Source organism: Mytilus edulis, chromosome 4 (genome assembly GCF_963676685.1).
Source record: "Mytilus edulis chromosome 4, xbMytEdul2.2, whole genome shotgun sequence".
Lineage (NCBI taxonomy): Eukaryota > Metazoa > Mollusca > Bivalvia > Mytilida > Mytilidae > Mytilus > Mytilus edulis.
In genome coordinates this window covers 73341970-73354645 of record NC_092347.1, presented here as the reverse complement: position 1 = coordinate 73354645, position 12676 = coordinate 73341970, and the positions used below count along the sequence as shown (strand labels likewise).

Here is a 12676-nt window from a genome sequence, read left to right as displayed (position 1 = left end):
ATTTTAATGCCAAATTAGAGAATTTATTCCAATTTCACGGTCCACTAAACATAGAAAATGATAGTGCGAGTGGGGCATCCGTGTACTGTGGACACATTCTTGTTTATAATAGTATGCTAGATAATTTTATGGGTCAAGCTAGTCTTACAAATATGCCACGGTGTCATCTTTTCATAAATGATTTTAAGCTGATATTTTCGTGATTTTTTTAAATACGAAGCTCATTGGGAGCTTGAATAAAAGCAGTACAACGCAAATTTGCAAATGAATGAAAAGAAAAAACGAAAATTGAGGAAAATGTAAATATAGCTACACGAGTTTTGTGTTCCAGGACTAGACTCAAGAAGAAAACCAACACAAATTAATGTGTTAACCGAATGCACCCTTAGATGGGAATGAAATTTCACGAAAATCGTTAAATACATGTAGGATGAGTATGAAAAAATCATTGATGAAATTGCACACTGTTCTCCCTTTCATATTGTATAGATCTGGATGTTGTTACATAAAAATTCAATTGAAATAGTGGATCATATGCGTTTTCAATAGTTTTTAACGACTACACACAAACATCAGGCATATATTATTGGTGTGGAATACTTAAGTTAAGAGAAGTTTGAATGAAGATTTTCTTCGAATAATAATGGGGTTTCTCGTGGGGAAGGGGGTGTGCAAGTATTTTTTTTTTTATAAACCACGAGTGAGAGAGCAATCTTTAAATTTAATACTACATCATTATGACATCATACATGAATATTTCTTTCTGTTCCCTAGTGTTGTGATGTTTCAACGAAAAAATATTGATGATAATCTTTCATGTATTATTTCTCGTTTCAGCATTTGTAAAGAAGTGGCTACACCTTTCTGATTACTATTCATGTGTTGTGTATTAATGTATCGTAACACTTTATAGTTATTGGACAGGTTAAACTCAGACGACGAAACATCAAAAACAACACCAGCTCATTTGTGATTCCTGCTGATTTTCAGAATACTAGCAGTAAATGATCATAATAGAAAGTCAGAAAGTTCCAGTTCGTGTAACTGATTTGATTAAATGATTAACAAATATTAAATTAGTAAAATACAGAAAAAAAAGATACAAGTTTAATAATGATTGTAATAAAGAAAATGTAAGTTTTGTTAATGAAATGAAAGACTCCAGTACTAGAGGATCCTGACATGATGTACTGACACATTGGAAGATGTATACAGCAAGTTTAGATATACTGACAATATACAGTATGCTCAGATCAAAGACACTGTGCACCAGTATTGATAATAGATTTTTTTTGAATATTGCATTGTGGTACATGTGTTATTGTATAAAGGCAATTGCGGAAAACAAATCTCCTTAATTTATACATTGAATGCCATTGGGTATACAAAAAAAAGATGTGGTATGATTGACAATGAGACAACTCTCCACAATTGACAAAAATAACACAGAAATTAACAACTATAGGTCACCATACGGCCTTCAACAATGAGCAAAGCCCATACCGCATAGTCAGCTATAAAAGGCCCCGAAATGATTTTTTTTAAACACGAAACTAAATTATTATGCAGGTTTACATATACCACACCTCATATTTAGCATCTTGAATAAAGGTACAGTCACCAATCCGTTATGTAGAGTGTAATATGTCCTGGATGACTTAGTTAATCAGACATTCCCAAGGTTAATGGTCATTGGGCAAAGACCAGTAAAAATGGGTTTAATAAAATTCATTTGATTGATAATATGCCTTACAAAATGAGCAGTAACATTTTCAATTTTGTCCATATCATATGTGTGATTGTCCTGTAAAAAAAGAATCTAGTCCAGTAAAAAGAATATCCAGTTGACTTCTGAAAGCCGTGAGAACTATTAAACTTGATATCATTTCAGCAGGCTATTGCATTAAGATTAATTTCAAAAAAAAATAATCTATGAACATTCGAAACATGAGCATATCAGACTTGAAAATTGTAGTCCTGGTGTCATCATATACATGTATAAATAGTCAATAAAATGTATACATGTCTTACATAATGGTAATCAAAGTCAGAAAAATAACATTAACATAAGCTAATTATTGGAAACTAAAGCCTCGGTCACACCTTACCGGATAGCTCGAACGGACGCCTAACGGATAACTTTTTTTCAATCCGTTCATTTCCGTTAGACGTCCGTTCTTATCCGTTAGACGTCCGTCCATATCCGTTGCATGTCCGTTAAGCGTACGTTTTATCCGTCAAGCCTCGGTCACACCTTAACGGATAGCTCGAACGGACGCCTAACGGATAACTTTTTTTCAATCCGTTTATGTCCGTTAGACGTCCGTTCTTATCCGTTAGGCGTCCGTCCATATCCGTTGCATGTCCGTTAAGCGTCCGTTTTATCCGTTGACGTCCGTTCTGTCCGGTGGAAAATTTTGTCCGTTGAACGTCCGTTAGGCGTCCGTTTTGTACGGTACTCGTCCGTTTTGTATCCGTTACGTGTCCGTTATGCATCCGTTGGAGATCCGGAGACCAATTCACCAACGGACGTCTTCCGGACGCCTAACGGATAAAACGGATGTAAAACGTACATTAACTAAAGGATAACAGATAAAACGGATGCCTACCGGATGTAAAACGGACAAATGCCAATTGAAATTTCGCGTCAGAAATGCCAATAATTGGTATGTCAGATTTTCTTGAGTGTCATGAATATTTATTATTCGTGATGGATCTTGGAGTAAGAGCACGTCTTCGCTACCAAGCAGCTCTTATTCAGGCCAGACTCAACTTAAATATAGCAAATATAAACCTTATAGCTGTCGAAAGGAGAAGAAGGAGAAGACACGTGTATGTGATTTATTGCCTTTAATTTTCAGATGGTTTATTGCCTTTAATTTTTAGATGGTTTATTGCCTTTAATTTTCAGATTATTTTGTTCATCCGTTTTATCCGTTACGCTTCCGTTAGATGTCCGTTTTATCCGGTACTCGTCCGTTGGATGTACGTTCAACGTTCGTTCTGTCCGGTACGTATCCGTTTCACGTACGTTCAATGTCCGTTGTGTGTCCGTTAGGCATTCTTTACATGTCAGTTAGTACACCAACGGACTCCCAACGGATAAAAATTTTGTCAACGGATAACTTTTTTTTTATCCGTTAGGCATCCGTTCGAGCTATCCGGTAAGGTATGACCGAGGCTTTAACGTCCGTTCTATCCGGTGGAAAATTTTGAGCATGTTCAAAATTTTGAACGGACGTCCAACGGATAAAATGTCCGTTGAACGTCCGTTAGGCGTCCGTTTTGTACGGTACTCGTCCGTTTCGTTTCCGTTTTGTATCCGTTACGTGTCCGTCATACATCCGTTGGAGGTCTGGAAGATAAATTCACCAACGGACTTCTACCGGACGTTTAACGGATAAAACGGATGTTGAACGGATGAGTAATGGACTACTACCGGACGTATAACGGATAAAACGGATGATGAACGGATCTGAAACGGATAAATGCCAATTGAAAATTTCGCGTCAGAAATGCCAATTATTGGTATGTCAGATTTCTTAAGGTTCATGAATTCTTATTATTCATAATCGATCTTAGAGTATAGGCACGTCAACACAATGAAGCAGTTCTTATTCAGGCCAGACACTGCCCTTTGGTGGAATTTTGAAGAACAAACCAAAACCAGTTACACAGAATCATTTTGAATATTTATGCGATGTACATGTATTTTTATTGTCGCCTTTGATTTTTCCGTATATCTTGTTCATCAGTTTTATCCGGTACGCTTCCGTTATGTGTCCGTTTTATGAGGTACTCGTCCGTTGGATGTACGTTCGACATCCGTTCTGTCCGGTACGTGACCGTTTCTCGTACGTTACATATCCGGTGTGTGTCCGTTATGCATCCGTTACACGTCCGTTTTATTCGGTCAGTACATCAACGGACTCCCAACGGATAACAATTTTGTCAACGGACAACTTTTGTTTTCATCCGTTAGGCGTCCGTTCGTGCTATCCGGTAAGGTGTGACCGAGGCTTTAGTACATTGACATAGTTGTTTAAATATCAAAATTGTTGACATCAGCATTCACATGGTGAACTAGCACTTTACGAGTCAGATTCAGTATGTTGATCAATTATACCTTTCACACTCTGACCCATGATTTCTCATTCTCAATATGCATTAAACTGGCCACTGGACATGAACAAAGACCACAAAAAATCATCTTCCCGGCATTCATCAGTAGTTTTTTTTATATGTTTACTTGATTGGTTTCATGTGCATTCAACACACATTAAAACCTTAGGAAATATACTGAGTGTTATATTGGTGGATTAATACTAAAATCCAGTTGATAATATAAAGCAGCATTTAAATTCGTATGACATAATGAAAAAATGTATATCTGAATGGTTGTGATGCCAGAATACCATATTTTGGAATGCCAGCATCCAACTATATTGGGAGCCAGCATCCTGATATTGTTGGATGCCAGCATCCGAATATGTTGGGATGCCAGCATCCGGATATTTTGGGATGCCAGCATCCAGATATATTGGGATGCCAGCATCCAGATATTTTTGGATGCCAACATCCAGATATGTTGGGATGCCAGCATCCCGATATTGTTGGTTGCCAGCATCCGTATATTTTGGGATGCCAGCATCCAGATATTTTGGAATGCCCACATCCAGATATGTTGGAATGCCAGCATCCAGATATGTTGGGATTCTAGCATCCGGATATGTTGGGATGCCAGCATCCGGATATTATGGGATGCCAGCCTCAGGATATTTTGTGATGCCTGCATCCCGATATCTTGGAATGCCAGCATCCAGATATTTTGGGATGCCCACATCCAGATATGTTGGAATGCCAGCATACAGATATATTGGGATGCCAGCATCCGGATATGTTGGGATGAAAGCATCCGGATATTTTGGGATGCCAGAATCCCAATATTTTGGCATTCTAGCATCCAAACAGATATGATATCATCATTCCAATGTGATGGGAAACCAGCATTTTAAAAATAATTTGAAGCCAGCATCCAAATGTTGAGGTATTCAATATGAATTTAAAAGAAATACGTCAGCATCTATCAAAGGTGAAGATTCATTTTTAATTTTTTTCTTCATTATCCGCAGACACTTTTTTGAAGAATGCTATATACAGAAATAAGAAGTGCTTTTTATACAAAACAATTTCACAACTACAAAAGTTATTAATATAATCGAGAGAGCATCCATAATCTTTGAGAACCAATAAAATCCATTACGCAGCATCTGCTATTCATAGAAATAAATGATTCAGTATGATTTTTTGTAAAATGGGCATATGTTGATACTAAAACAAATGCAATACAATTGTGTAGTAAAAATATTCCGAATATGGAACACGGCCGTGACTTTTTCTCTGGACATTGAAAAATTTAGTAGAATACAACATAATTTTACCTTAAATATTCAAACATTGGCAAAAAAATCTGTTTTAGCATATGAGAATTACAAATTTTTGTTGAGAACTCATAAAAAGGCCCCGATAAGACAATGTAAAACAATTCAAACGAGAAAACTAACGGCCTTATTTATATAAAAAAAATGAACGAAAAACAAATATGTAACACATAAACAAAGGACAACCACTGAATAACAGGCTCCTGACTTGGGACAGGCACATACATAAATTATGTGGTGGGGTTAAACATGTTAGCGGGATTCCAACCCTCCCCCTAACCTGGGACAGTGGTATAACATAATAACGAACTATACAAATTGTGTGATTTCCGAAAATGATTTGTATCTGAGCATGCTGAGATTCATCCATGTACACTTTGATTCGTTATTCCTCTTTCTTCAGATAACAACTAGATGTGATTGCACAAGGGCTGAGTTAACAAACACCCCCCTAAAAAAAGCAACCTTTACCTTTTCCACATATTGATGTTAAAAATTTCGATCTATGTAAGTGACAGTTTTAATCTAGATTCTAACATTATCGCGAAAGAGGGATTTTGTTTTAAGTACAGATTGATTTAGTCGGTTTAATTATTCATAGATTTTATGAGAGCTTTGAAAAATTCACAACATTCCAATTGTTCAATAGTTCCAACATTTGATCTGCCAATAAAGTTTAAGGGAGTTCGCTTCTCAGTTTCAAAATCATTAACTTTTCTAAACACTAGTTCATATAGATAGGGGATTAATAAAGGAGTCCAAAGAGCAAAAAAAAAAAATATAAAGGTCACCGTGCTTATATTAGGCTAAGCCATTAAAATTTTGGCGGGAAAATATTCTCTCTTGACTTTTCATAGCTTTATCATTGACAAGTTGAAGTTCTCAAAAACTGTTAAAAAGTAATTAAAATTTTATAAGACTTTTACAGATGGCTTATCATTATACATTTTAAAGATTTACAAAAAGAAAAATGGGGGTCACCAGGCAATTTTTTTCAAAGCATTCAAATAGATAAAACCTGAGGATTCCGGAAATCTGACCAAAGAATCTAAAACATGACAAGCCAGCTTCCTTAAGGATGTACTTAGGTGAGGTAAGGTAAAAATTAATAAATTAAGAATTGAAATTGATTCTATAAGCTGGTAGAGCATTCATTAAGGATAAAAATAAGCTAAAAATATTGATAGGTCATGGACCTCCTTTTCGAGATATTTGAGATTTAAAATATGGCGGGAAAAGGCTGACTCGGACTTTTACCTTATATTTGCATTGGTATTGTTTGGGTCTCAAAACAAAAGAAAGAAAATTAAGAATCTTCTAAAATTTTGGTTAATGACCTTTCATGAGCTGTCAAGACTTATATGAAAAAATAAATGGGTGTTATGGGGCAAAATATTTTTCCTTGCATTATTTGGAAAAAACCCAAGTAGTCCGAACATTTGACACGAATTCCAAAACCTCACCTAAGTACATCGGATCCTTAAATGTTTCATCATTAATTTCCTATTATTGTAGCTGTAATACACTTTTTGGCTATTGCTACCCTGATAGCTAGACATAAATGAACTTATGTTGAGTTTGACATAATGTTTTTTGTTATTGAACAAACCAATATGTTAACTTTGTATTTGATTTGGCCTTTCCATTGTTTTAATTAAAGCCGCACAGACGAGTGTTATGTAGACGAAACGCTCGTCTGTCGTACGGAAAATTATCACTAGCAACTCCTAGGAGTCGATATTAAGAATTGAACGATGGACAGTCAGTGCGTAAATTTTTCTTGCTACTTGATTGGAAGATATTGCGAGACGTGAATAATCAAAGTTTATTGATTGGTTAAAACAATCCAAACCTAGTAAATGCCCTTCTATCCCGTAGAGTATCGGATTTGTCCTCTCTATTTTAGCAATTAGATTTTGCCTGGTCATTAATCATGCATATTCATGATATTGGTACACAGGTAACTTTTATCTATAATAGTCGAATCTTCTGGAGTTTTGTAAACAACAACTTTAACGATATATACTACTTCATAACGTGTGACCTCACGTGTGTGGTAAAATTTGTTGATTGATGCACGTGGCTATTCTAGTAAATGAATTAATCTACAAAGCGAGAGCAGTTTCCATTTTCATCAGCTAAGAGTCGACTAGCCCTTTTTGAAAGGCTATAATGCTTGTACGCCTATTATCTATGATCAGTTTTATTTTATTAACCTTGAGATGTATACAATTTTAGATTGTTTAGTAGATATTTTCTTAGTGTGACTCTCTTTAGGTTTATTTACTTACTTCCTCATGAAAAAAATAACCCAATTATTATAATGAACTTTAATCTTATATAAATATATTACAACCTACATTTTGTTATGCTAAAAAATGTCAATCAGATATGAAATGCAACGAAACAATTTTGTCCTTCAATGTACTCAAAAGTGCTTATACATGCAGTTAAACATCACGCATCTAAATATTAGATACCATTTTAAAGGTTCAGATACTGAACATGTTTGTTTACCTATAATACTTATAGGAAATACAATATTTAGCATCAGGAATAACGTTGTGACAGTGAACCGATAAATTGAACTGTATCTTTTGCTATCATGTAATCCATTTCCTTATTTTGACAAGTATATTCTGGCATTGTTACGTGTACTGCATCACAACCCATTTGTTCCCTAATAACATTTAACTCAATTGTTATTCTCCCTATGTCTGTGCGATATTCAGTGGACATAAATCTGTTCATGAACCTCATTAACTTTTCAAGTAGTACACAGTCATAATTAAAACAGTTACTTATCTACAAAGAAATATATGTGTTTGTTAATTAAATAGTTTAAATTAGCATTTCACAGCCACTAATCGATAAAATAAGCTATGTGATTGTAAAAAAGATCAAACAAGTGAAACTGCGAGCTACTGCTCACTGATGATACCCCCGCCGCAAGTGGATAATATTAATAGTGTAAAAATATGCAAGTGTTCAGTAAACAGGAAGTTGTCAAGTGATGAATCTGAAAATGCATCACACGGTATAGCTGACTTATATAAATCCTGAAACCAAATTTCAGAAATCCTTGTATTGTAGTTGCTGAAATAAATGTGACGAAAATTTTCAACTTGGCTATCATGTGTAAAATCATACAAATGTTCGGTAAACAGGAAGTTGTCAAGTGATGAATCTGAAAACGCATCACACGGTATGGCTAACATATATAAATGTTGATACCAAATTACAGAAAGGGTGGATGTGTTGTTCCTGAGAAAAATGTGACGAAAATTTTCAACTTGGCTATCATGACTTTGTGTAAAATCATACAAGTGTTCGGTAAACAGGAAGTTGTCAAGTGATGAATCTGAAAACGCATCACTAGGTATGGCTAACATATATAAATGTTGATACCAAATTACAGAAAGGGTGGATGTGTAGTTCCTGAGAAAAATGTGACGAAAGTTTCATGGGACGGACTGACTGACGGACGGACTGACGGACTGATGGACGGACTGACGGACGGACAGACAGAGGTAAAACAGTATACCCCCCCTTTTTAAAACGGGGGTATAATTAGAAAAAGGAAATACTTATTGAAATATAAATGATTGAAAATGATTGATATCTTAAGGAAGGGACAGGCGAAGCGTATGTGTCAATGCTCATCAACTTTGTACTACTTTGACTTTATAACTATTTTGATCTGAGCGTCACTGGTGAGTCTTATGTAGACGAAACGCGCGTCTGGCGTATTACATTATAAACCTGGTACCTTTGATAACTATTTATGCTTTTATGGTCAATATATTTCATTTTGTCTTGCTTACTTTTTTTTAGCTATATCTTGAAAATTCTTTTCAGTGATTTGTGGTTGACAGTGTGCTTGCATATGTAGTGTTTGTGATATATTTGAAAGAAGTTAATCATTTCTGATTTTCAACTAAAGGTTTCATAAATGCATTGCTTAATGACAGTGTCAACATACTACGTAAATGGACATCTTAATCATTCAGAAGGTCAAAAGTAGGAAATAGTGAATTATAAAACACAAAACAGAATTATTCACAAGCAACCATAACTCCTGTTACCTATCATTAACATTAACCCTATCCAAATTGCATTGAAGTCTGATGAAGACATACTAGATTTTAGTCATAATAAAGGTCTCCATAGGAAATAAGCTTGTTATACATTATTCTTGAAATATCGAAGATAAGTTCTTTTGTATAACATTTAAAAGGGCAGATGAAAATTTTAACAATTACTATCAATTTGTAAATAGATAAACTCTAAATCATTATTGTTGTTGCTTGTAAGGAAATGGTTTTCTTACATACTCAGATGTTTTAATTTCAGCAAAAATGTATTTTATGATTAGGCGAATAACATACATGATTACAATCCGTACAGTTTCCATTAGATAATATGGCAGGGAATCCACTAAACGGAGGCTGACCGTCTAATATCGGTTTTAACGAGGGACTGATGACTAAACCCTGAAAAGATATTTATAATTATTTTACTCATGCTACCTAATAACACACAAACACATGCAATCAATATAAATTGAGCATCTATCTATTAAAACGTTTCAAGGTTAAACATTATAAACTGACAGGAATACATAATGATTTACAATTTACTTATGAAATCTTGGTGTTCAATGCATCTCCAAGTTCGTATTTGAATTGTACTTCCGGTTGATGATTTGTACAGTTTGCGCGTCATGCGTACTGAATTGTATGTTTGATATCCTTGAAAACGTTTTCTGGATATAAAGTACTAAATGGTGGCACCATTGCCGGCAATGCTATTTTTAGCAATTATCTCCTTAAAAGGCGCTTTTAATAAACTAATTATGGAAAACATGCTGTTGTCTAATTGAAGCTCGATATCTATTTGCGATTTTACCGCACTCAAATATATATGGTCCCATGGCTTTTCTTGGTGAATTTTGGGGTTTTACACGATACCTGACGATTTCGCAGAAAAATTTCCCTAATTTTGAGCAACATAAAAAAAATATTTCCGGCCCTTCATACTATACATTTAAGGACAAATTTGTGCTTGCATGAAACTTCATTCATAATGCTTTCCAGAAGAAAAAAATATAAAAGATATAACAACTAATCACAGAGAGCCATCTATTTTTATCTCTATGTCATGTTCCCTTCATAAAATGGCTGCGCCCATGTAATTTTATTTGGTACATTGTAACCTTCTATGATATACGAATCAAAGAATTTGAGAAGTCATATGCAGATTGTTTACCTTGCGTTTAAGATATGCTCTTTTTATGACGGGTCGAACTGTTGGGTCATTTTGGTTTATGTCGAATGTCAATCTTTACACCCTATCGCGTTTACCGTTTGGCCCGAGAATCTATCCCACTCGAATGTTTGACGTCATACAACAATCACTTTTCCATTGTGGCGTCAGATATTTTCTTTTATGACGTCAAAATTTTACGGGATCTTCTTGGGAAACTCATCATAGATACCAGTCCAGTAATGCGGACAAATAGCGATAAGGTGTATTAGTTCTCAGTAGATATTAAAATATGTATTGTTTACTTACAGTTTTAATTTTCAAAGATTCTGCTGCTGGCTTTAATTGGTCTATTCTTAACAGGATATATAATCTCATGTGAGTGCTAGTGCTGCAGGAAACAGGCAGGGCAAATAATGGCAATACGTTGTACAAAATACACAAAAAGGAGACGATTAGGAATATCTGAAAACAAAACAAAACAAATATTTAATATTGAGAAAATCTAATAAAACACAATCAAGGTATCTTTTAAATAATTTTAGTCAAGAAGTTGACATATATTGTTATATAATTTCATGGTTGACCGAAATTTCAAATCTGCCTATATCAACTATTCAATTACAAAAAAAGAAATGCAAAAGTCAGCAATAAAATGAATGTTTGATACAGTTAAGCATGTGACTACTTGTACACAATTTGGACACTAATCAGCTAGGTTTTTACTTCAATACAAGCTCTTTCGGTATGAAATGTCAATGAGTACGTATAAGCAGTAGTGAAACAGTTGTTTGGCAAGGAAAACTTTAAAAGATTTTATGATGATTGTGTATCGTTCAATCGATGATGTGATGAGATTTTACTGATTACATTCCAGGAAGAAAATCCATCCTTTTATATGATGTGTTACTTTATGATTTAAATAAACGACTTATATACCAAGACAGTGCACTGTAAACAATTGCGTGCTTTCTACGTAAGAACATGCCTATACCGAGTCAGGAATATGACTTGTTATCCATTTGTTTGATGTGTTTGAGATTTTGATTTTGCGTTTGATTTTAGGACTTTTCGTTTTTAAAATTACTCGGAGCTAGGTACTTTTGTGATTTTCATCATTTCTAATTTTGGAGAAAGGACTAAAATGCGATATTAATTATAGTTATTACAAACGGAATGACTGTGTAGGCTTTTTAAAGAAATCACAGGACTTGGGTGGTTCATTGGTATATTACGTAGATTAGAAATGTAGAAACAGTTATATGTTCATGCACATTTGGTTGAAAATGGTTTTAACGACAAATGACGACTTATCAAAGTACACAGTTTTGCCAAAGAAATATTTCATAAAGAAATTTATTTTTTCATGAGTGGACGAAACATTAAATTAAATGTGTTTTCACTTGATGGAGTTATCAATACGTTTTTCTTGTTGTAAAAGTTAAAAAAAAAATAACGTAATAGGAATATAAAAACAACCCCTACCGCTCTGATCATGACCGGCCGCTGTCTAACTCGTAGAATAATAAACTATAATTTAAAAAGTGTGTTCGAGCTTGAATGTCCCTTTCGCCTCGAATTAAAGTAAGTTTCAGAATTTTTCATTAGAAATACTATGGAAAATATCAATTAATCATTGGAAAGAAATAACAAGGAAAATAAAAATAACAAAACGGACGGCTCTCCGGTTTCTCATATTAGATCATTGTTTTAGTACAAATCAATTGTATATCTCTGTAAAATTCACAAACACTCCCTTATATTTTTTTAACAAATGGACAGGAGTAGTATACTACTGTTCAATACTAAATATTCAATTCGATTAAGAAAATGAAAAAAAACAAACCACACAAACTGGGTAACAAACGAAAACACAGGGAATTCCATCTACTTAAAGAGGAAAATAGCAACGGAACAACGAAATAACTGAACTACATCTTAAGCAAGCGCCAACAAAAATAGAAACGGAC

At 34.4% G+C, this 12676-nt stretch overlaps 2 protein-coding genes across 2 annotated transcripts; one reads left to right on the top strand and one right to left on the bottom strand.

Moving 5' to 3' along the window:
* The first annotated feature begins 4473 nt into the window (after positions 1-4473).
* Positions 4474-4977, top strand: LOC139521516 (small proline-rich protein 3-like). Its single transcript, XM_071314992.1, has one exon. It carries the CDS (start codon positions 4474-4476, stop codon positions 4975-4977), a length of 504 nt encoding a protein of 167 aa, XP_071171093.1.
* A 2826-nt stretch (positions 4978-7803) lies between these two features.
* LOC139518520 (uncharacterized) lies at positions 7804-11490 on the bottom strand. The gene is made up of 3 exons (XM_071310022.1): positions 11016-11490; positions 9830-9934; positions 7804-8246 (listed from the first exon to the last, which is right to left on the bottom strand). The coding sequence occupies exons 1-3, from the start codon at positions 11082-11084 to the stop codon at positions 7992-7994; spliced, it is 429 nt and encodes a 142-aa protein (XP_071166123.1). The 5' UTR covers positions 11085-11490; the 3' UTR covers positions 7804-7991.
* Positions 11491-12676: the final 1186 nt, after the last annotated feature.